The 25,149-nt window shown below is 50.4% G+C and overlaps 2 protein-coding genes across 2 annotated transcripts; both read left to right on the forward strand.

Annotated features, from left to right (window-relative positions):
* The first annotated feature begins 273 nt into the window (after positions 1-273).
* surf4 (surfeit 4) lies at positions 274-4,850 on the forward strand. Its single transcript, XM_067258407.1, has 6 exons — positions 274-441; positions 2,686-2,872; positions 2,986-3,062; positions 3,158-3,201; positions 4,172-4,358; positions 4,584-4,850. The coding sequence occupies exons 1-6, from the start codon at positions 394-396 to the stop codon at positions 4,848-4,850; spliced, it is 810 nt and encodes a 269-aa protein (XP_067114508.1). The 5' UTR covers positions 274-393.
* A 1,411-nt stretch (positions 4,851-6,261) lies between these two features.
* Positions 6,262-24,824, forward strand: ass1 (argininosuccinate synthase 1). Its single transcript, XM_067258449.1, has 15 exons — positions 6,262-6,353; positions 7,133-7,242; positions 8,833-8,901; positions 9,014-9,202; positions 9,445-9,501; positions 9,628-9,702; positions 10,112-10,182; positions 10,990-11,020; positions 16,478-16,568; positions 17,973-18,057; positions 18,329-18,393; positions 21,559-21,690; positions 22,382-22,538; positions 23,866-23,931; positions 24,539-24,824. The coding sequence occupies exons 2-15, from the start codon at positions 7,141-7,143 to the stop codon at positions 24,591-24,593; spliced, it is 1,245 nt and encodes a 414-aa protein (XP_067114550.1). The 5' UTR covers positions 6,262-6,353; positions 7,133-7,140; the 3' UTR covers positions 24,594-24,824.
* Positions 24,825-25,149: the final 325 nt, after the last annotated feature.

Raw genomic sequence — 25,149 nt, forward strand, 5'->3', positions numbered from 1 at the left:
CCTATAACCTCCTATGCTGCTCTACTTGCAGTCTCCTCGTCTCACTACATGAGAGAATGCTCTATAATTGTTTGCTATGTTGGTCACAGTCTGACATTAACCTCAACAGAAGAATATGAACAATTGTTGACTATTGTATTTACGTGTGTACCTAGAGAATTGGGCAGACGGTGTGCCCGTTAGTGAGTATCTTGAGTATACGTGGCAGGCAGCGGTTGCAGAACCGTAGGGGGCTACCGTAGGCACGCGAGGCATTGTGGGGCGGAGGCGGCCTTCTCCGTTGAGACAGGCGAGATTTGTAGCAGTAAATAACAAGAGAAAGGAACTTTCACAATAGCGAATAATCTGCTCGACATCAATATAGATTTGTTATTAACCTCGATATAGTAAGACATGGGTCAGGAGGATCTCATGAACACGGCGGAAGACGTCGCGGACCAGGTAACGGGGTTTACGGAATGCATTTGTGAGCCCGTTAGCTAGCTTGTTCATCCACCAAACAGAAGTGGAGCTAGCTAACGTTAGATTCTGGCCAGTCAGCTGCTAGCTAATTAATTAGTTCACACAAGTTTTTCTAGCGAATTAAATAGCATGTAGGCTGTGCATCTAGTCTGTCTATATGTGACTTTTGTGCCGATCAAAATTCATTCCGTAGTTATTTTGGTACGTAGCTAAAAGCTAATGTAATTTTTCAATCAATGATTTTTTTCTCCTGCAGAGCTAGACTAAGCCAGCTAACGTGCCTTTGGCTTGCTCGATACACGAGAAATGTTAATTTTGCCTCTGATAATATACGTTGCAGTACGTGGTTTAATTATCCAGCTAAATGGCTACATTTACCTTTGGGACATTCCTGTGTGGTGATAATCACATTTTGAAAAAGCACGTAGATTGCGCAATAGCAACTCAATAGTTACTAGTACTTTCAACTTTCAGATCAGCTTTGCCAGTGTGGGGTTGATCCCATGTCGGTACACGGAGGCCTTATAATGTCGTGTTCTAGTTTGAAGTGTTTCTCTGTAAGAGGTGCTTATTGGGACACAGCTCTGGTAGTCGCAAGCAGCCAGACTGCTTGTACCCTCAAGTAACCGATGGTTGTACGGGTATAACCGCATGTTTGTGCCTGTAATGTTGGCCTGATGTTCCATAACTTCGTGGCCTGCTTGTAAGAAATACCGGGCTCTGTGGATGAAGTTGCAATCCCCTCGGAATGTCCTGGCCTATATAGGGGGTTTTGAGGCTGGCATAGTTCAGGTTACAGGACTGGTACTAGTTTGAGGAGTGGACAGGAAGCGTCATTATTCCCGGCAGCGGTGCAGAGTTTCACTCCACTAGCTGACGGCCCTCTGGGGAGAACAGCTCGCGCATCTGGGCTGGGGTAGCACAGCTCCCCCTTCTCCTCTTCTAAAGTAGGTAAGGTGACGTTGAATTGCCTCCACCCCTCCTCTGACAGGTGAGAGAGGTGTTTGCTTGTAGGTAACAACGCACAGTCACCGAACAGTAGCCCTCTCTAACGCTGCCTGCAGGCTGTTGTGTTGACGTGGGGTTGGAAACCTACAATAGCAGTTTAAGCTTTCCCGTTATCAGCTTTGTCAAACAAGGGGACACCAAACATTCCAGCTGACATTTCTGTGCAAATAATTCTAGTATGGCCTGGAGCCATTCTGTCACAACAACCTCACGCTAATCCTGATTGGCTGCCTAGCCCTTCCATTCATACGGATCTCTCGTGGGAGTTGTTGGGGATGTGATTGGCTGGCTGGCCCGGGCAGAACTGATGTGATTTGCTGTCTTCCTGACAGTGCTCATGTGAATGGCTATCTGGCCCAGCCAGTGCTGATGTGGACAGGAAGGTGGGAGGGGCCAGGGATGGATAAAATATCCTTCAGGAAGTTCTGTGGGAGACTGTAGGGAACATAGGTCAGGAGTTGGAACATTTTGAACATATTGTAACAATAATGTCATGTAATATATTCACTTAGGGGATTTGAACCTGGGACGTCCTGATGTGTAAGCAAATGTTCTACCATTGATCCTTACCCTCTCCCCTGTAAGATATGGATGATATGGTTGTACTACTGACCTATAGACAGTGTCTGTGTTTCCTGCAGGAGAGGAGAGGATGGTACCGTACAGTCAGAGGTTGACTTAAATGTTTCTGGCCACTTGTCCTTTGGGCAAGTGAGACTGATTCTAAGTTTCTAAAGGTTTGAAAGAAGTTTTGAAATAAGAGTCTAAAGGTTAGAAAAATAGTTTCAACAAAACGTTTTGAAAGGTTGAAAAAATATTTGCGTTTTTATTTAAAAAAATTGGTTTGCATCATTGATGAGTACTTGATGAGGACTTTACTATACTCTACTGTGCTCTGCTTTATTCTGTTTTAGGCTTCTCTGTTCTCCTCCTCCTCTCCTTTCACTGTGTGTGAAAAGTAAAGTAAAAAAAAGTGTTGGGAGAAAAAGATATAGCAAATAGTTTCGAAAGGTTTGAAAAATATTTAAAATAGAAATATCAGACAAGTTCAGTCTTAATACTTATTACATTACAATACATTTACAATAAATAAAAAAATCACTAGTCCCGGACAATCGGACAGGCCTGTTTAACCCACTCTCACTCATCTCCTCTCCATTCCTCTCCCTACTTCCTGGTGTTGCAGCCCTAACTCTTCCCCTCTCCTCTCCCTAGTTCCTACGCGTGACCAAGCAGTACCTGCCTCACCTGGCGCGGCTGTGTCTCATCAGCACCTTCCTGGAGGACGGCATCAGGATGTGGTTCCAGTGGAGCGAGCAGAGAGACTACATCGAGGCCACCTGGGGCTGCGGTTACTTCCTGGCAACCTCCTTTGTGCTGCTCAACCTCGTTGGACAGCTGGGTAAGGGGGGGCTGGACTGGGAGCAGGAGAAATGGGGGTCTGGGTAGTATGGCTGGAGATGGCAGAGGCAGGTCATTATGAATGAGTCCAATAATATCTAATCTCTCTTGCAGGAGGCTGTGTTCTCATCCTCAGTAGAAACTTTGTACAGTACGCCTGCTTTGGACTGTTCGGAATCATAGCTCTACAGGTCAGTCTGCTTATCTGGCTCTCTTATCTCTATATTCATCAGGCACGTTCATATTTCTTCATTTCTACATCTAAATATCTTATTTTTTCCACCAGACTGTTGCATACAGCATTTTATGGGATCTTAAATTTTTGATGAGGTATGTATCTTTGTCTTCATCAGGTCTGACTGCTGTGTTGCTAAACGTGTGAGGCTACTTGTATGATCTGCTGTCTGACTAACTTTGTTTGAACCTCCCTCGGTCCCTCTCTCTCTCCTCTCCACTCTTCCCTCGGTCCCTCTCTCTCCTCTCTTCCCTCTCCTCCTCCTCTCGACTTCCCTCTTCTCTCCTCTCTTCTCCTCTCCTCCTTCTCCTCTCTTCTCCTCTCCTCCTTCTCCTCACCACTCTTCCCTCTTCTCATGTCCTCTCTTCCCTCTCCTCCTTCTCCTCTCCACTCTTCCCTCTTCTCTCCTCTCTTCCCTCTCCTCTCCACTCTTCCCTCTCTCTCCTCTCCTCTCCACTCTTCCCTCTCCTCCTTCTCCTCTCCTCCTTCTCCTCTCCTCTCCTCTCTTCCCTCTCCTCTCTTCCCTCTCCTCCTTCTCCTCTCCTCCTTCTCCTCTCTTCTCCTCTCCTCCTTCTCCTCACCACTCTTCCCTCTTCTCATGTCCTCTCTTCCCTCTCCTCCTTCTCCTCTCCACTCTTCCCTCTTCTCTCCTCTCTTCCCTCTCCTCTCCACTCTTCCCTCTCTCTCCTCTCCTCTCCACTCTTCCCTCTCCTCCTTCTCCTCTCCTCCTTCTCCTCTCCTCTCCTCTCTTCCCTCTCCTCTCTTCCCTCTCCTCCTTCTCCTCTCCTCCTTCTCCTCTCCTCCCTCTCCTCTCTTCCCTCTCCTCTCTTCCCTCTCCTCCTTCTCCTCTCCTCCTTCTCCTCTCCTCCTTCTCCTCTCCTCCTTCTCCTCTCCTCCCTCTCCTCTCTTCCCTCTCCTCTCTTCCCTCTCCTCCCCCCTCTCCTCTCCTCCCTCTCCTCTCTTCCCTCTCCTCTCTTCCCTCTCCTCTCCTCCCTCTCCTCTCTTCCCTCTCCTCTCCTCTCTTCCCTCTCCTCTCCTCCTTCTCCTCCCCCCTCTCCTCCCCAGGAACTTGGCCCTGGGTGGAGGTTTGCTGCTGCTGCTGGCTGAGTCTCGGTCTGAGGGGAAGAGCATGTTCGCGGGCGTCCCCTCCATGGGGGAGAGCTCCCCTAAGCAGTACATGCAGCTGGGCGGCCGTGTACTGCTGGTGCTCATGTTCATGACCCTGCTGCACTTTGACCCCAGCTTCTTCTCTGTGAGTGGGGAGGGGGGGTCAGGGTTAGAAGGAGAGGAGGGGGGGGCATCAGGGTTAGGAGGGGCGGGGGGGTCAGGGCTCAGTGCACCTTCAGAGGAGGTCCCATCTGATCTGCTGTACTTTCTGCACTATAAACACAAACATTATATGGATACAATATACACACACAATACACACACACAAACGCATTGTCAGTGTGCTCTCATGCTAGATTCCTCCCCCCAGATCCTCCAGAACCTGGTGGGCACGGCCCTCATCGTGCTGGTGGCCGTGGGCTTCAAGACCAAGCTGGCCGCCCTCACCCTGGTCCTCTGGCTCCTGGCCATCAACGTCTACTTCAACGCCTTCTGGAGCGTTCCAGCCTACAAGCCCATGCACGACTTCCTGAAGTACGACTTTTTCCAGACCACCTCAGTGATCGGAGGCCTGCTGCTGGTGGTGGCGCTGGGGCCCGGGGGCGTGTCCATGGACGAGAAGAAGAAGGAATGGTAGAGGGGGAGGGGGGGGTTAAGGGAGGAGTGTAGGAGAGAGTGATGATAGTAGTGGAGGGGGAGAGAGATGGATGGGGAGAGAGATGGATGGGGAGAGAGATGGATGGGAGAGTGGGGAGGAGGGGCAGTGGGGGGGGAGGAGAAACCCTAGCACCACCACTAACCCCAGGACACCACTGCCCCTTGAGGGACAGTCCTCTGGCCAATCACAGCCCCCCAGGGACAGTCTTCTGGCCAATCACAAACACAGTCACATGAGCCCCCTCTGACATGCCTCATTTCTTCTCCCATTGTCTTTAGTTTTCAGTTTTTTTCTTTTCGGTTGATACTGGATTTTTTATACAGCTATTTATGGCAGTTTGTCCAGGTGGCAAGAAAAATAAACGGCACAATAATCTATGTCACAAGAGCAAGGTAGCTAATTTGTGACATGGTGGAGTTTTAGAAAAGAGTCTGTTCTGTCTATGGAAGGTATGTCTATGACCTTGTATTAACAGATGTTATACCATAACTTTAACAAACATTTGTGAATAAATGCAAAAGTGGCAAAGTGGAGAGTATGTATCAGAGGTACCTGTGAATATATCATTCTTACCCACTCTGTGGGGAAGATATCATTCTTACCCGCTCTGTGGGGAAGATGTCATTCTTACCCGCTCTGTGGGGAAGACGGTCTGTGACTCATCTTACTGATCTCGAGACCTCAGGCACTGAAAAACAAAACCGGTTCCCCCTCACTGTTCAGAGAGGGGGAACGGGGGGGGGGGTTACATCGCACACTAATTGGTGGATTGAAGTTGCGCTTGATTGAAAATCCAATTGTTAGCTCGGGCCGTTTGTACTGGACGTCTCTGCTGTACGCCTGAATAGTGGACTGTGTTTGATCTGGGCAATAGGGGGGAGATACACGTTTGTGAAACGCCATATTATTACATCCAGAGAGACACACTGAACTGAACACAAGCAGCGGTCACCTAGACTTTGTTTTTGCTCTGTATAAGAAAAAAATGATCTGTGTAATAATTTTTTCAGACGTTTATGATGTATTTTGGATCCTTTTTTTGGCTGTTTTGTTTAGTTTTTTTGGAGATCATGGCGATGGAATAAAGATGCAAAAAAACGTTTTCTCTCTCTGTTATACTTTGAGCAGGAGTGTTCAGTCTATCCAGACGGGAAATTGGTTCTAGTGTGAAGGCAGCGAACAGAGAAAACGAATTGGCGGCTCTGTTGATAAATTTGTAAGAGCTTACTTTGTGTTACATGGACAATCAAATTGTGTTGATTCTAAAGAAATCGGTTGACAAACTGATTTTAGGAGACATTTATGATGATAATGTACGATATGATTTGCAGACGCATTAACGTCGACCACACCCCTAGGAAGACGCAGGCTTTGATTGGCTGTTCTAAACTAACTAACACACGCTCCAGCTCTCCTCGCTACACAAGCTCGAGCTTCGTCTCCTTACAGCAGTCAGTCACAGCATTGATATTGCGCAGTAATGTAAGTAACTTACCTTTATATAATTGTCTTTAGTTGAATTGACGGCATTCTTTTTAGTTCATTTTACTGTTCGCTCGAACAAAGCACAAACATTTAACTGACCGAATAACTCAAGAGATATTAATGAATAGTTAGTGGCAGCTACAAGCCCTTCGCTACTAGCTAGCAAAAAAATAATTACTGATGTCTTTCTCAGTATATTTATGACATCCACGGTCGAACGATAACGTTTTCTGCACGAACTATGATCTTAGATGGTGCCAATGATTTTCATCTACAGCCAGCCTTTGGTTATTGTAGCATGTGCATTTAGTGTGCCACGAAACTGCCTCTAAACACAGGGGCGCCGTATTGGGTGGAAAAGTCGGGACAATTCCAAGGGTTAGGGGCCCCCCAAAAAATAGAAAAACTAATAGAAATAATCGACTTAATTTTTTTTCCATTGGGGCCCAAAATTCCTGCCGGCGCCCCTGTCTACACACATCCATGTTTCCAGTGTCTGCACACTCAGAAAACAAAATTCGTTTACGCTGACGCCTACAGGCTAATACAAAAGTAATCTTTCAAAACTGTATCTATCCATTTAGCTAGGGGTTTTACATGGTGAACTTCTCCCTTATAACGGATTGTCTGGAGTTGACACTGTCATTCCCTGATTTTTAACACAAAGTAGCTACAAGTGAGCAACAGGTGATCTGGTTCGCTGCTGGGTGTGTTTGCGTTCTGGGTGTGTTAACGGGTTTGCTGAGGTCATCTGATGAGTGGCTCGTGTTGTGCAGCCGGCAGCATGTCCAAAGGCACGGTGGTTCTGGCGTACAGCGGTGGACTGGACACTTCCTGCATCCTCGTCTGGCTCAAGGAGGAAGGATACGACGTCATCACATACTTGGTAAGAGGACAGGTGTGTGTGCAACAGGTGTGTGTGTGTGTGTGTGTGTGTGAGAGAGAGTGTGTGTGTGTGTGTGCCAGTTGGGGTTCACAAGCCTTGTTGTTAGTGTTTCAATAGTTACTCATTTTACATCCATGAGTAACTAGTGTTGGTATCGAAAACGTGTATTTATTAACCCAGAAAACGTGTATTTATTAACCTCCACATCAGCAGTCAGTGATGCTGTTATTGCAGTTACAAGTCTCAAGCCAACCCTACTGACCCTAACCCTACTGACTGCATAATACCAGCAAAGCTCTCTGGATTAACTTTTAGCCCCACTGTCCAGTTCAGAACTGCAATGCATGCAGATACTAACTCGTCATTCATAGCAGGGCAGAGACAGACAGGCCTCCCTTGAAGCCTGGTTGGGTTTGAGCTGATCCGGTGGTCGTCCTGCTCTCCTGTCGCTCCTGCAGAAATGTTCTCTTTTGTTGTGGCAGAGAAACACCTCAAACCAGGCAGCCACACATGGAAACCCTAACCCTAACAAGTGGAAGACCTGGAAGTCCCTCTGACGCATGCTAACACCCAGCTAACACCCAGCTAACACCCAGCTAACACCCAGCTAACAACCATGCTAACACCCATGCTAACACCCAGCTCTGCTATGTTATGTGGGCGGCTTCCTAGAGTTCCAAGAAGAAGAAGATTAACTTGTTTTTATGTGTAGACTGTTGTTTCCATGTCTGGCCTAAACATGTTCTCTGGTGAGCACTAACCCTAACCCAGGAAAACTGATCTTACCCTTCTGCATCCTGCAGACTGAGTTCATGAGTCACCAGACGTGACCTGAATATTAAACTGTCGGAATACTTGTCTTCAGTGCATCGACAAATGAATACATGATTAAAATGAAAGTGTTATCGGAGAGCTTGTGTGCCTTGTGCAGTGCAGCAGAAACGAGGGAAGGTGGAGACCTGAACATGCAGATTCATTAAATATTTTCGCTTCTGAGAACCTTCAAGGATAGCTGCTGAACCAGGATGGATTCTTATTGTAGTGTCCTGCCCTTCACCACTTCAGCTGCCCTCACCACTCCAGCCTCATTGTAGTGTCCTGCCCTTCACCACTTCACCTGCCCTCACCACTCCAGCCTCATTGTAGTGTCCTGCCCTTCACCACTTCACCTGCCCTCACCACTCCAGCCTCATTGTAGTGTCCTGCCCTTCACTTCATTATGGTCACAGAGTCACATATCTCCTGTTGTCTCTGTGTTGGTACTTGAGAGCTGTTTACAGATCTCATATTAAGGTGCTGGTGTGGTCTGGTGTCATAGCAACAGGCTCAAAGAGGAATGTAAGGGATCTCTCAGTGAACGCAAATTAAATATGGAGTAAAGTCGGTCCTGTAGTGGTTCATGCACGCATGTAAGGATCCGTGTGTGTGGTGGTGTTAACAGCACTTCAAATCAATCCAATTTCAATTTTATTCAGTTGGCCGACCCTTTTTGCCAAAGCGACACACAAATAGTGAATATAAGGACAGGATAAATAGTGGATGTCAGAAGTACAGGAGGAACTAAATCCATCTGTGCGTCCTGCTCTGCAGGCTGATATCGGACAGGAGGAGGACTTTGTGGCTGCGCGCAAGAAGGCTGAGTCCCTGGGAGCCACGAAGGTGAGCGAGCGTAGACCAGGTGTGACCATGTGTAGACCAGGTGTGACCATGTGTAGACCAGGTGTGACCATGTGGAGACCAGGTGTGACCAGGTGTGTGCACGGCCCTGCAGGTGTTCATAGAGGACCTGCGGGCAGAGTTTGTGGAGGAGTTCATCTGGCCGTCAGTCCAGGCAAGCGCCATCTACGAGGACCGCTACCTGCTGGGCACCTCCGTAGCACGGCCCTGCATTGCCCGCCGCCAGGTGCAGATTGCCCGCCGCGAGGGCGCCCAGTACGTCTCCCATGGGGCCACGGGAAAGGTGAGAGGTCACCCAGGGGTCAGGATGGGGATGGGGAGGACTGCAGCAGCTGCAGTTCCATGCTGTGGAAGTGCGGTGCTGCTGTTAGACCACTAGATGGAGACAGTCACCACCAAGTTGGGATTTCTGCTCTTACTGAATGTGGTTCTGATGGGTCAGGAAAGTTTGGTTTGATGATCCTGTCAAACAGGATTGATTTTGTGGTCTTGTATTGTTTAAGTGTAAACGTTCTTGTTTTCCAGGGTAACGACCAGATCCGGTTTGAACTCACCTGCTATGCCCTGTACCCCGAGGTCAAGGTGAGGGGTTAGAATGTGCCGAGATGGACTGTTAACAGACTGATAACAGACTGATAACGGTTCATCATTCTATGACCTGTCTGTTTGTCTGTCTCCCTCCCTTTCTCTATCCCTCCCTCTCTTCAGATCATTGCTCCTTGGAGGATTCCTGAGTTCTATAATCGTTTCCGTGGGAGAAAGGATTTGATGGAGTACGCTGAGGTAAGACTTTATGATCTCACCCACACACACACACACACTCATACACCCACATACACACACATTCACACACACTTGCACACAAACACATGCTCATGCCCTCACACACACACACACCTGCACACCGGTTGTGTCTCAGTCCCCAGCCTGCCCTCTAGAGGGCGCTGCTGCTGTGTCAGTGTGCTGCCTCCTTCCTCAGTCAGTAAACAGGTTGGAAGGAATGGTGCTTATGGTGTAAAATGTTTGCCTGTAGAAGAGCAATTTCAAGTTTCGAGTGAAATCTTAACATTTTACTAGAAGTGCAGCACAATCAGCAGGAGGTGAATGTTTAGAATGTTCTGAGCGTAGCAGACAGACGTCTCCTAAACTCTAGTAAAACTTGTGGTCTTCAGTAAATGTGTCTCCTGCTCAGAAACATGGCATCCCCGTGCCCGTCACTCCCAAGGCACCCTGGAGCATGGACGCCAACCTCATGCACATCAGGTGGGACCCCACACGCTCACCCCACACGCTCACCCCACACGCTCACCCCACACGCTCACCCCACACGCTCACCCCACACGCTCACCCCACACGCTCACCCCACACGCTCACCCCACACGCTCACCTCACACGCTCACCCCACACGCTCACCCCACACGCTCACCCCACACGCTCACCCCACACGCTCACCCCACACGCTCACCCCACACGCTCACCCCACACGCTCACCCCACACGCTCACCCCACACGCTCACCTCACACGCTCACCCCACACGCTCACCTCACACGCTCACCCCACACGCTCACCCCACACATTCACCCCACACGCTCACCCCACACGCTCACCCCACACGCTCACCTCACACGCTCACCCCACACGCTCACCCCACACGCTCACCCCACACGCTCACCCCACACGCTCACCTCACACGCTCACCCCACACGCTCACCTCACACGCTCACCCCACACGCTCACCTCACACGCTCACCTCACACGCTCACCTCACACGCTCACCCCACACGCTCACCCCACACTCTCACCCCACACTCTCACCCCACACTCTCACCCCACACGCTCACCCCACACGCTCACCCCACACGCTCACCCCACACGCTCACCCCACACCCTCACCCCTCACCCCACACGCTCACCCCACACGCTCACCTCACACCCTCACCCCACACGCTCACCCCACACCCTCACCTCACACGCTCACCCCACACGCTGTAATTGCTACAGTTTCTCATATCTATGTGTAGCAAGGATTGTGGTTACCATGTAATGATCTACCCTTTTGTCTTCAACAGCTACGAGTCTGGAATACTAGAAAATCCCAAGGTAAGGCAGCTTCCTCTCCCACTGCTCTCCAGGGTTGATGATGCTGGCTGGCTGTTCAGGGTTGATGCTGGCTGGCTGGCTGGTCAGGCTTGATGCTGGCTGGCTGGCTGGCTGGCTGTTCAGGGTTGATGCTGGCTGGCTGGCTGGCTGTTCAGGGTTGATGCTGGCTGGCTGGTCAGGGTTGATGCTGGCTGGCTGGTCAGGGTTGATGCTGGCTGGTCTGGGTTGATGCTGGCTGGCTGGTCAGGGTTGATGCTGGCTGGCTGGTCAGGGTTGATGCTGGCTGGCTGGTCAGGGTTGATGCTGGCTGGCTGGTCAGGGTTGATGCTGGCTGGCTGTTCAGGGTTGATGCTGGCTGGCTGGCTGGTCTGGGTTGATGCTGGCTGGCTGGTCAGGGTTGATGCTGGCTGGCTGGCTGGTCAGGGTTGATGCTGGCTGGCTGGTCAGGCTTGATGCTGGCTGGGTGGCTGTTCAGAGTTGATGCTGGCTGGTCTGGGTTGATGCTGGCTGGCTGGTCTGGGTTGATGCTGGCTGGCTGGTCAGGGTTGGGGTAAACCTTCTAGGACTGGTCCGGTGCTGGTCTGTTTGTGTTGAACAGGTTGTAAATCAGGGAGGATGGCAGTGATTGGCCAATCAGAGGAGTCAACAAAGCAGAATCACACCAGTCTAACCTAACACACACAAGACCAGTCTTACCCCCACACTGCACGGGACAGAGAGAGTTTGATCTTGCGTAGGGGTCAGGGATCAAGGCAAATACATAAAGATCTCCCAGACACCCTCACATTCCCACCATCCCTCCCTCATCTCTCCCTCCTCCCTCCCTCATCTGTCCCTCCTCCCTCCCTCATCTGTCCCTCCTCCCTCATCTCTCCTTCATCTCTCCTCCCTCCCTCATCTGTCCCTCATCTCTCCTCCCTCATCTCTCCCTCCTCCCTCCCTCCCTCATCTCTCTCCCCTGCATCCACTGGTCCTGGGAAGAAGCAGGGACACACAGACTCTGACTTGTCGTCAGAAACGCCTCGCGTAATTCCTGATTTCATGGGAGCGGGGGGGAATGGTTAGGGCGTCGCACCCCCACCCCCCTCCATAGACTCCCCTCCCCGGCCATTCATTGTCTCCGAGGTTGCGCTGCCGCGGGCTGCAACGTGGGAGGGGACCCATTTTAGCGTGACACCGTGACACCAGCGTGTCACCAGCGTGTCACCAGTAACAGTAAAGTACAAAGGTGGCGGGCAGATAGAGGAGCGTCGCAGAGCACGGGGGCAGGGGGGCAGGGAGCCCCATTCCGGCCCCACTGTAACCCTCGCCCCCGCCCCCAGCCCTGAAGGAATGCACCCTGAAAAGGAACAACTCAATAGCCAACCGGTGTGGACCGATGACAGTGCTGTAGTAATTGGGTTCATTCATTGGGTTTGTTCAGTTTGTTTCTAAGCACACAATGAATTTATCAATGGGTGTAAAAGCGATGAAATATTTATGGTGGTGGGGGGGGGGAATATAAAAGTTCTAAAGGGATTTGAATACATTAGCCAGTGTGATATGATATTTGTAAGCTTGAACAGACTGTAATTATTCAGTAATTTGCATGTATTAATCAGCATACAAGCATTCCTCCATACATCAATATCAAGTCTTTTAGAAGTTGACAGAAACATGATTAAAGGTTATGATCAGGGGTCGTTGTAAACATCTCAGCCAAGGATTCTTTTAAAGCCATTTCCATCTAGTGATAATCCGGGATATTGTGTGTTATTTTAATAAATAATTAAATAGTATGCCTTAGCTAGCGCATGCATCACTAAGCCTCTTATCCGACACTGGAGCAAATACCAGCGTGTCCAGCAGGGCCTCACAGAGCAACACCAGCATGTCCAGCAGGCCTCACAGAGCAACACCAGCATGTGTCCAGCAGGCCTCACAGAGCAACACCAGCATGTGTCCAGCAGGCCTCACAGAGCAACACCAGCATGTCCAGCAGGCCTCACAGAGCAACACCAGCATGTCCAGCAGGCCTCACAGAGCAACACCAGCATGTCCAGCAGGCCTCACAGAGCAGCACCAGCATGTCCAGCAGGCCTCACAGAGCAACACCAGCATGTCCAGCAGGCCTCACAGAGCAAAACCAGCATGTCCAGCAGGCCTCACAGAGCAACACCAGCATGTTCAGCAGGGCAGCACCAGCGTGTCCAGCACGGCCTCACAGAGCAACACCAGCATGTCCAGCAGGCCTCACAGAGCAACACCAGCATGTGTCCAGCAGGGCCTCACAGAGCAACACCAGCATGTGTCCAGCAGGCCTCACAGAGCAACACCAGCATGTCCAGCAGGCCTCACAGAGCAACACCAGCATGTCCAGCAGGCCTCACAGAGCAACACCAGCATGTCCAGCAGGGCCTCACAGAGCAACACCAGCATGTTCAGCAGGGCCTCACAGAGCAACACCAGCATGTCCAGCAGGCCTCACAGAGCAACACCAGCATGTCCAGCAGGCCTCACAGAGCAACACCAGCATGTCCAGCAGGGCCTCACAGAGCAACACCAGCATGTCCAGCAGGCCTCACAGAGCAACACCAGCATGTCCAGCAGGCCTCACAGAGCAACACCAGCATGTCCAGCAGGGCCTCACAGAGCAACACCAGCATGTTCAGCAGGGCCTCACAGAGCAACACCAGCATGTCCAGCAGGCCTCACAGAGCAACACCAGCATGTCCAGCAGGGCCTCACAGAGCAACACCAGCATGTCCAGCAGGCCTCACAGAGCAACACCAGCATGTCCAGCAGGCCTCACAGAGCAACACCAGCATGTCCAGCAGGCCTCACAGAGCAACACCAGCATGTGTCCAGCAGGGCCTCACAGAGCAACACCAGCATGTCCAGCAGGCCTCACAGAGCAACACCAGCATGTCCAGCAGGCCTCACAGAGCAACACCAGCATGTCCAGCAGGCCTCACAGAGCAACACCAGCATGTCCAGCAGGCCTCACAGAGCAACACCAGCATGTCCAGCAGGGCAGCACCAGCGTGTCCAGCAGGGCCTCACAGGGGTCAACAGTTTGTAGCACAGTTCTGCTCCTCTGGGAGTCTGGTTACTGCCTGCAGGCTGAGCAGAGAAGAGACCGGCCATTCATACTGCCTCCCTTCCAACATCCCCCATCTCCACCCCCCATCTCCACCCTGGTCTCTCCTGAGGTTCCAGCGTCCGGAGGCAGTGTGACGCTCGTCCCTCATTAGGACATCCTCTGACTTAATGACCTGTCAGGCTGCTGCCCAGGGACGGGTTGGCATGAGGGGGGCGTTGATGTGAGGTAAACACCAGGAGCCTTTGATCACAAACCTGGCAACCCGCTAGCGTGCTAGAATGAAGGAGTGTGACCATCCTCCTCGTCACGCTCAGGAGATGAAACCTTGTTCAGAGTTGTTCTCTGCTGGTTGGTGTGGATGGACACATGGCGGAAGGGGAGTGCCTGCAGGGGTAGTGTGTGTGTGTGTGACAAGGAGAGAGAAAGCAAGAGAAAAGCATCCGGTGTTTACTCAGTTTTACTTCTTGTCCTCTTGTCTGGGGATATCCTGAACACTAGTTGTTTGTAGTTTCTTCCTGTGGCCAATCAGCCGGTTCTCCTCTCGCTGCATCCGGCTTTTAAACTTCCAGGACTCCCGCTGCACCTCACATGCAGCATTTTCTATTTTTTCTTCTTACCATGTTTACACAGACGTCATTTTAAATGCTCAACTTCAGTCGTCATGATTTTAGTGTCATTTCCAACCCAGTAGGCCAGAAGGGGTTCACCCCCCCCCTCCTCTCTCCCCTCCTCTCTCTCCCCCCCCCCTCCTCTCTCCCCTCCTCTCTCTCCCCCTCCTACTCTCTCTCTCCCTCTCTCTCGAGCTTCGTGGGGATTGAAAGGCAATGAGGCAGCTAACGTGCGGAAGATAGAAATGTACTCAGTTTAAGTTGCAGCCTTGGCTGTGTCCCTGTCTTCATTCAGCTGCTCACAGCCACAACAATGAGGAAGATTGGGGAGAGAGGTGCACCACAACATGATGGCCGCTTCACGCACCATTTGACACCAACGCCCTCTTTCTTTCTCTCTCGGTCTCTCCGTTCTCTCCCCCCTTCCTTCCAGGCTTGGGACAGGACCACCTCCTGGGGGGCTGCGTTGGTCTCTGGACACCCTGCTCTCTCTTATTTTTCCGCTCCCTGTCTTTGTGTTTGTGTCACATTCACTCGTTGACCTTTACAGGTACAGGGTTAACCCTAACCCTTTACAGGTACAGGGTTAACCCTAACCAGGTGCATTTGTGTTCCGTATGTATATTACAGGTTTTTTGGGGGGGGGGTTGTCAATGCTGCAAAAAAAAAAAAAATCATATTGATGTCATACATGGCTGGAGGACATTGTGGGTCGGAGGGATTTTGTTTATTCTGTTCGAGAAGTTGTGGTGGAGTTGCTGGTTGTGTAGTTGACATATTCAAGCACATTCCAGGGTTAGTGTGTAGTGGCATATGTCCCTCATTGTGTCGACCAGAGCTGCCTTTTAACGGCCCGCTCACAGTGAGCACTGCTCCTTCTGAACGGCATCTCTCAGCCCGCTCACAGTGAGCACTGCTCTTTCTGAACAGCATGTTTCAAGGCGCTGAAGCAGAAAATAAGATAGAGACTGCGTCCGCCAAGTCAATTTGTGTGTTTAGTTAAAAGGAAGGAAAGTGATTTGAAAGCAGCCTGGGAGGACAGAGCCAAAGGGAGGTTAGTTATTGCATGATGATGTCTCTGTCTGGTAAAGGTTTCCATTTAAATGCACCCGGTGGTTATTTTGCATAGTTCCCCTGCAATTGAGCTCAGCTGAAGAGACATGGGCCTTCGTCTGGGGCTTAATGCCGTGTGATTGGCAGGAGCGTTGTGCGCTCTGCCGGACAGACGCGCCTCAGTCCCCCAGCACACACTGCAGCAGCTCACCAACTGGAAGCGACAAACGTCCATCATCACACGGGATGATGTAGCAGTTACTGGGTGGGGGAGATACGATTGCGGTTGTCATTAAACTGAAGTTCTTCATCTGAAAAGGAAATGAATAGAAAGTGTCAGTCAGGAGGGAGAGAGTGCAGGAGCCTGACGGTACTGCTGAGCCGAGGCAGCGCTGGGGGGGACGGTACTCTGTCTGAGATCACCCTGTCAGGGTGTCATCTAGGAGGACAACTCTCGCTCTCTCTCACACACTCTCTCACACTCTCTCTCACACACTGTCTCACACTCTCTCACTCTCTCTCTCTGACTTTGTCTTTCTTTTCCTCCCACTCTTCTGATAAGTCTGTTTCTCTCTTTCTTTCTGTCTCTCCATCTCTACTCAAACACTTTCTAAGTGTGTCCATCTCTCTCTCCTGGTCATTTTATATAGTAGGGCAGAATGAGACGGTTTCAGACATGTACTTCCTGTTTCAGACATGTACTTCCTGTTTCAGAGCCACGCCCCGTCTGACCTGTACCTGATGACCAAGAACCCCGAGGACGCTCCCAACAGCCCCGACATGCTGGAGATACACTTCAAAAGAGGTGTGTATGATGAGGGTAGCTCTGGAACAGAGGGAAGGGTCACGTTTGCACTAAGAGACTTCCCAGCCTGGTGTAGGAACACATGTTCTGATGATGCTGCTCTGGACAGGCTGTTCACAGGAGAGGCTGCAGGGAGGCAGGAGGGAGAGAGGCAGGAGGGAGAGAGGCAGGAGGGAGAGAGGCAGGAGGGAGAGAGGCAGGAGGGATCAAGGTTATCCCTGACTTGAATGGTTTCTGTGATGACAGCTTAATGTGCCCCAGCAGTCACCCTAAATTCATTACGGGTTTGTGGCAGTGATTTATATCAGCTTAGATCTTGATAATGTGCTTGCTTTGAAGACTTCCAAAGATGTAGGATGGTAAGATGAGGAATGAGAACGGTATAGAAGGGTAACAGTCTCCCAGTAAGGGACAGTGTCATGTATGAACGCACGCCCGGCTGGTTTCTCAGGGTTATCATTGCTCTTGTTCTCCATTTTCAGATATTCTTTCTTCTTTTATTGAGTTTGGATAACAAAAGCTGGTTTAGTCACCCAGACAAAGACCCTCCTCCTCTTCCTCAGGAATGTTTCCTCCTCCTCCATCTCTTCATCCCGTCTCACACACAAGGTTCTCACTGATTCCAAAAGATTTTTTATTTTTTACTACAGAACTTTTTTTTTTGTCCTCCTCCAGCAGTTTTTACCCCCTTCTCTCTTTCGCTCTTTATTTCTCCCTCCTTTCATTCCAAAGAATAGGAGAGGAAAAAGAGACAGAGGAAACATGTAAAGCAGTAATTTTTCCTACAACTGTGTCTGCGGCCCCTATTGTCTGGGAGCCATGAAAGAGCTCCTGGAGGGAGAAGAAAGCGGTGAATGGTCGGATCTGCTGGAGAGAGAGGGAGAGGGAGAGAGAGAGAGAGGGAGGGGGAGGGGGGGATGGGGGAGGGAGGGAGGAAGGGAGAGAGAGGGAGAGGGAAGGAAGGAGAGAGAGAGAGAGAAGGAAGGAGAGAGAAGGAATGATGAGGCCAAACCTTCTTTATGAACTCTTTGGGGGGCGCTGGTCCTCTGAGGCGAGGGAGACTGGGACATGGGAACGAGGAGACAAAGGCCTTGTCTAAAAATATTAGTCAAGTGCTTCATGTGTCGTTCAAGCAGGGAAGACCTTCCCTTGGGGGGAGGAGAGCTGCTGTTCTGAGGGAGTGAGTGCTAATGCTACATGCTAACATGCTGCTGTTCTGAGGGAGTGAGTGCTAATGCTACATGCTAACATGCTGCTGTTCTGAGGGAGTGAGTGCTAATGCTACATGCTAACATGCTGCTGCTCTGAGGGAGGGAGTGCTAATGCTACATGCTGACATGCTGCTGTTCTGAGGGAGTGAGTGCTAATGCTACATGTTAACAAGCATTACCCTGCTGTCCCCAGGAGTGCCCACCCAGGTGACGCACCTGAAGGATGGCACTTCCAAGAGCACTCCGCTGGAGATCTTCTCCTACCTCAACCAGATCGGGTCAGTCCTGTAGGAGTAGACTGTGTTTATGTATGGTGCTGTTAGGGGACAGTCCTGTAGGAGTAGACTGTGTTTATGTATGGTGCTGTTAGGGGACAGTCCTGTAGGAGTAGACTGTGTTTATGTATGGTGCTGTTAGGAGACAGTTTGTGGTGCACTAATCCTCACAGGCACATGTGAGTCTGAAATGTTGTAAAAGTTGGTCAGAATGAGTTGATGTATTTATCTGTGATGGTATTGACTTCTGTGTAACTGGTGTGTTGTCCCTCAGAGGGAAGCATGGCGTGGGGAGGATCGACATCGTTGAGAACCGCTTCATCGGCATGAAGTCCAGAGGTGAGACTATGACAGGGCGCTCTAAAACACTGAGACGGCGTTCTAAAACACTGAGACAGGACGTTTTAGAACACTGAGACAGGGCGTTTTAGAACACTGAGACAGGGCGTTCTAGAACACTGAGAAAGGGCGTTCTAGAACACTGAGACAGGGCGTTCTAGAACACTGAGACAGGACGTTCTAGAACACCGAGAAAGGGCGTTGTAGAACACTGAGACAGGGCATTTTAGAACACTGAGACAGGATGCTCTAAAACACTGAGACAGGATACTCTAGAACACTGAGACAGGATGCTCTAGAACACTGAGACAGGATGCTCTAGAACACTGAGACAGGACACTCTAAATCACAGACCTGCTCTAGAGAACGCAGGTCCAGCCTTACCCTCAGAGAACACTAGATCAAACTACCTGAGAGTTCCTGGCCACTCAGTATTCCTAGGGAAATAAACACAGCTCACACAGGCATTAGGGCATTGCATACACACCTACCCACTCCTAAAGCACTAAAAACCACTGCTTTCATATCCCGCCATTTTGAAGACTCCTTTCACTTCCAACGCACTTTGGTGCGATTGCAGTAATTTGCTGTGAGAGAGTGAGCAGGCCTGCCATCCTGCAGCATTACTGTCTGATGAGAGGGGAGATGAGAGGGAGGCGAGCGCCAACACAATATTACCTCTACTCTCTCTCTTCAGACACAAAATGCCTTTCTATGGTTCACTTGCCAGCCCAGGCTTGGATGTAACCCCAATTCACTTACACACAAATCTACTCCTTTATATCAAGACACACACGTCTGGGAATAAACATTTGATACTGTGTGTACGTGCTGTATTCTACTACCTCCTCGGTCAGGGGTCAGGGTTAGGCTTCAGGGTTCCCCTTCCTCTCCTGCTGTTTGTGTCACTCTTATTTACTGTTACACACAGACACTTTTGCACACACACAATTACACACACTCACTTTCTCTCACACACTCACATTCTCTCTTTCTGTCTCACGCACACACACACACACAGTTTCTCTCTCACAAACTCTCTCTTTCCTACCCTAACCCTCTTGTCTCCACACAATGGTCTGAGTGGCAAATTGACTGTCGATGGCTGTAGTGAGAGTGGCAGGTAGAAATTGGAAAATGGGCCCACTCTTCTCTCCTCTCGGCTGCACAAAGACCAAAGCTTCTCCTGTCTATAGAATAGGTGTGTGTGTGTTCCTCCCTGTTTGTCTTAGCATGTCACATAAGTGACATGCGAGTGTATTTTCACAAAAGAGACCAGGAACGATTGAATAGAGTGAGTCATGTTTGTGTGTGTTGTGTGGCTGGGCTGCCCTCCTGTCCACAACAGGAAGGGCTGATAAAGGACTTGTCTGGGTGTGTGCGTCGGGGTGGTTGTGTGAGAGAAAGTGTGTGTGTGTGTGTGTAGAAGGAAGCATGTGGCAACATGCAGCCTGAGATGCTTCCTTCTGTGTAGTTCCAGTTTTAGCCAGTGGGGGAGGAAGAGTTGAGCTCAGATGTTTTGACTGAAGGTGATTAAATGTAATTAAACTGTTGACAGCAGCTTAGTGATCTTATTCTGAGAGAAATCTATTTTCCACTTGATTGGTATCTTAACCAAAGATGTATGTTGAAGTAGTGTGGAGGCCGCCCAGAGGCCCAGGGTGCAGCCTGTCTTGGGTTAATACCGTGTGTGTGTACCTCATTCTAGCTAAGATTAATATACCCTCTGGTAGAACTGGCATTCAAATGCAGAAATGCAGTTTCCAGGTGAATACCTGTGGATCCCCAGGGGGGTGAAGCTCCACTAAGTCTCATTCAGAGCAAGATGAGCCCTGCATTGTTCCAGCATGCCGGCCTCACTGCTCACCTGGGGTTACGGGTGACAGCAACAGGAAAGGTCCCTCTCTGGGTCATGTAGTTCTGGAAATGTCCCTCTCTGGGTCCTGTAGGTCTGTAAATGTCCCTCTCTGGGTCCTGTAGTTCTGGAAATGTCCCTCTCTGGCTCCTGTAGTTCTGTAAATGTCCCTCTATGGCTCCTGTAGTTCTGTAAATGTCCCTCTCTGGGTCCTGTAGGTCTGTAAATGTCCCTCTCTGGGTCCTGTAGGTCTGTAAATGTCCCTCTATGGCTCCTGTAGTTCTGTAAATGTCCCTCTATGGGTCCTGTAGGTCTGTAAATGTCCCTCTATGGGTCCTGTAGGTCTGTAAATGTCCCTCTATGGGTCCTGTAGGTCTGTAAATGTCCCTCTATGGCTCCTGTAGGTCTGTAAATGTCCCTGTAGTCCTGCTGTGCCGTGAAGCCGGTGGTCTTAGACTCCTGTTGTCACCTCAGGGTTCAGATGAGCTCGCTAAGCCCTGTTCTGGCCAGCCGGCTCCTCATCACATGACTCTGGAATAGTTGAGGCCTTATCTACGTTTGTGGCTGACTTGAGAGGTTTTGTTTCATTGGTAGGAAGATGTTGTGTTTTTGTTCAAGAGAAATTACTTTACAAGAAACAATCACTCAACATTCTTATTAATAAAACTGAAAAATACTGATAGAAGATTAATCTGTCTGCAGGGCCTGTATCCCCCTCCCTCCTCCCTCCCCCCCTTCCCTATCTGTCCCGTCGCCCCCCCTTCTTTCTCCTCCTCTTCTGAATCCGACAACTGAGTGACACCTTCATTTCACCCCCCCTCCCTCCCTCCCTCCCACCCTGCAGTTGAGGAAGGGTAATTGCAGGGTAGTGGGAGTCCTGGTCCAGCAGTAGGCTGCCAGGGCCCTCTACCCTGTCATTTGCCCACAACAGGCTCATCCTGGCTGGGAGGGGCTGGAGGGGCTGATCTAGCTGTCACTCTGGAGGTGGTTGAGGATGGAGCCTGACCACTAATAGAGCTGTCTGTCTCAGGCTGTCAGGGGGATGTTGTTCTCCGTTCTCTTCCATCCCTGGGTGGAGATGCAGAGGTAATAGGCATGGAATGTCTGTGGACATATCATCTGTTTTCCTTTGACGTTGCCGAGCACAATGACAGACGATTTGATCTGAGGTTGCTCTGACTCCAATCTGACTCTAACTCAGTGTCTTCATTCAGAGTCATTCTCCCTCTCCTCCTCCCTCTCCTCCTCCCTCTCCTCCTCCCTCTCCACCTCCCTCTCCTCCTCCCTCTCCTCCTCCCTCTCCTTCCCAGGTATCTATGAGACACCCGGGGGCACCATCCTGTACCAGGCTCACCTGGATGTGGAGGCCTTCACCATGGACCGTGAGGTGCGGAGGATCAAGCAGAGCCTGGGCATCAAGTTCTCAGAGATGCTCTACAACGGTACCATTCCTCTCCTCCCCTGCTGGGCTACCATCTGCAAATAACAATCATCATAATAAAGTTTAGAAGACGATTTTTTCTAAAGCAATTTACAGAATAGTTAGGGTTAGTCTGGACTAGGTAGTACCCCCACCTTTACCAGGGAATGTTGCCCTGTACCTCTCCTCCTCTTACTCTCCTCTCTCCACCTGTCTCTCTGCTCTCTCCACCTGTCTCCTCTCTCTCCACCTGTCTCTCTGCTCTCTACATCTTGTCTCTCCTCTCCACCTTGTCTCCTCTCTCTTCACCTGTCTCTGCTCTCTCCACCTTGTCTCCTCTCTCCACCTGTCTCTGCTCTCTCCACCTGTCTCTCTGCTCTCTCCACCTTGTCTCTCCTCTCCACCTGTCTCTCTGCTCTCTCCACCTGTCTCTCTGCTCTCTCCACCTGTCTCCTCTCTCTCCACCTGTCTCTCTGCTCTCTCCACCTTGTCTCTCCTCTCCACCTTTTTCCTCTCTCTCCACCTTTCTCCCCTCTCTCCACCTTGTCTCCTCTCTCTCCACCTGTCTCTGCTCTCTCCACCTTGTCACCTCTCTCTCCACCTGTCTCTGCTCTCTCCACCTGTCTCTGCTCTCTCCACCTTTCTCCCCTCTCTCCACCTTGTCTCCTCTCTCTCCACCTGTCTCTGCTCTCTCCACCTGTCTTTTCTCTCAGGGTTCTGGTTCAGTCCGGAGTGTGAGTTTGTGCGCTACTGCATAGCGAAGTCCCAGGAGAGTGTGGAGGGCAGGGTGCAGCTGTCTGTGTTCAAGGGCCAGGTCTACATCCTAGGACGCGAGTCTCCCAAGTCCCTGTACAATGAGGAGCTGGTCAGGTGAGTGTCTGTGTGTGTATGTTCTAGTGTTTTTAGGGGTGTAGCTCGGGGCCTGCTACCCCCCCCTCCCCCCTCCTCTCTCTCCCCTGTTGCCCCCCCCCCTCTCTCCCCTGCTGCCCCAGGGCTGTTAGCTGTGGAACAGCGAGTCCATTCAGGATCCTGACCCCTGCCCTCCAGGCCAGCTAGAGATGACCATGAGTCCTCCATCTGCCCCTCTATCTCTCCTCTCTCTCTCTCTCTCTCTCTCTCTCTCTCTCTCTCTCTCTCTCTCTCTCTCTCTCTCCTGTCTTCCTTTCTCTGTCTTCACAGCCAGATCAGAGAGCTCTGCTCTTTGGCAGACAGCTCAGAGTTTCATGCATGTTAAGCAGAGTTCAGAGGGCAGATGAAATAAGAACTCACACACACAATCGCTCTTACAGTCACTTAACCACACACACACACTAACAAAAAGCCACACACACTTTCTGTAATCACACACTAACTCTGTTGATCAGTCTTCCAAACACACACACACACACGTTAGCTTTTATCAATGGTGTGACTTCAGTCTGTGTTCTGGAGTTTATACGCATTTATCAGTCAGCAACAGACACACACACACACCACCAATGTCTCCCAGCAGGTCCAGTAAACAGTGTTATCAGCACAGTGGTGAAGCAGCACAGTGGTGAAGCAGCACTGAGCATTGATCTGGAGAAATGCCACATAGACCCCAGCAGAGCCAACACACTCTTACACACACACACACACTGGAACACACTCACACACTGGAACACACTCACACACTGGAACACACACACTCACACACACGCTGGAACACACCCACACAGTGAGACAGACATCAGTTTCCTGTCAGCTGAACACTCGCTCTACAAGCAAGCTGTGTTTGACTGTCTTTTGTCCCTACAGTGGTGTACAACAACACACAAGTGTGTGTGTGTTAGTGAAGTGTGTGTGTTTTAATGTGTAAACGTGTTTTATTGGAGAACAAACATCAAAAACAGCATCCAAAGACGGCCGCATAATTTTTTTATAAGTGACTCAATTATCTCAGTGGTTAAAAGGCCTGCGGCTGGTCTCACTGCTGTAGCAGCTGAGCAGCTAGCTGGAACACCCGGTCTGGAAGCAGGGTCAGTCAGGTCAGTCAGGTCCAGCCACACACCTGAATCTGATCTGGGACATTTGAATACTTGGAGTCGGTCAATATTAGAATAAATAATTGTCTTTTTTAGCGAGGTTCAAATCTGTAAAACAATACTATTAAAGTGAACTCCACTATAAGATCTCAACCTGTCTATGAACTCCATGTAACATCCTCTGCCTCCAGCATGGATGTTCAGGGAGACTACGACCCGTGTGACGCTTCTGGCTTCATCAAGATCAACGCAGTCAGGTCTGTCCACCCACATCACCCTTTCACCTTTACCAGGGATTATGAAAGAGCATCAGTATTGAGAGCTACCCTGTACCTCTCCTCCTCCTCTAACCTGTCTCCTATGACCTCTCTCCTCTTTTCCTCTAACCTCTCTCCTCTAACCTCTCTCCTCTCCTCCTCTAACCTCTCCTCTAACCTCTCCTCTAACCTCTCCTCTAACCTCTCTCCTCTAACCTCTCTCCTCTAACCTCTCCTCTAACCTCTCCCCTCTCCTCCTCTAACCCCTCTCCTCTCCTCTAACCCCTCTCATCTCCTCCTCTAACCTCTCCCCTCTCCTCTCCTCCTCTCCCCTCTCCTCTCCTCCTCTAACCTCTCTCCTCTCCTCTAACCTCTCCCCTCTCCTCCTCTAACCCCTCTCCTCTTCTAACCTCTCCCCTCTCCTCCTCTAACCTCTCTCCTCTCCTCCTCTAACCCCTCTCCTATCCTCCTCTAACCCCTCTCCTCTCCTCCTCTAACCCCTCTCCTCTCCTCCTCTAACCCCTCTCCTCCTCCTCTAACCTCTCCCCTCTCCTCCTCTAACCTCTCTCCTCTCCTCCTCTAACCCCTCTCCTCCTCTAACCACCAGGCTGAGGGAGCACCATCGTCTGCAGGGTGCTGCAGACTCCAAACCCCAAGACTGATCACCAGCCCTGGACACTCCTCTCTCTCTCTCTCTCTCTCTCTCTCTCTCTCTCTCTCTCTCTCTCTCTCTCTCTCTACCCTCCTCTCTCTACCCTCCTCCCCTCTCTCTCTCTCTACCCTCCTCCCCTCTCTCTTTCTTTCTATCCCTCTACATTTTCCTTTCTACCTGTCCATCTGTCTCACCTCTCTATTCTTCCCTCTCTCTGTCCGTGTGTCCAGCTGGAGTTAGTGCCTGCTGGCCAGCTGGAGTTAGTGCCTGCTGGTGTCTGTGTAACTCTTGCCTTAAAATGAACTAGGTCAATACTCTAAGTAGGATGTGTTTTACGTCAGAAGATCAAAAAGAGATGTTTGTTACAATAAATAAAAGGTGTTGGAATCATGTCTTCACTGTCCTTAGTGTGTCTACAGTTACAGTGCCAACCTGTGTTTAACTGGGGGGATTGAAACTTAGGACCTTTTGAGCTGCAGTCAAGTGCTTTACCTGGGCTGGGGAGATGGTTAGGGGCTGGGGAGATGGTTAGGGTTAGTGGATGGGGAGATGGTTAGGGGCTGGGG

The sequence above is a fragment of the Osmerus mordax genome, chromosome 20 (assembly GCF_038355195.1).
Source record: "Osmerus mordax isolate fOsmMor3 chromosome 20, fOsmMor3.pri, whole genome shotgun sequence".
In the NCBI taxonomy this organism is placed as follows: domain Eukaryota; kingdom Metazoa; phylum Chordata; class Actinopteri; order Osmeriformes; family Osmeridae; genus Osmerus; species Osmerus mordax.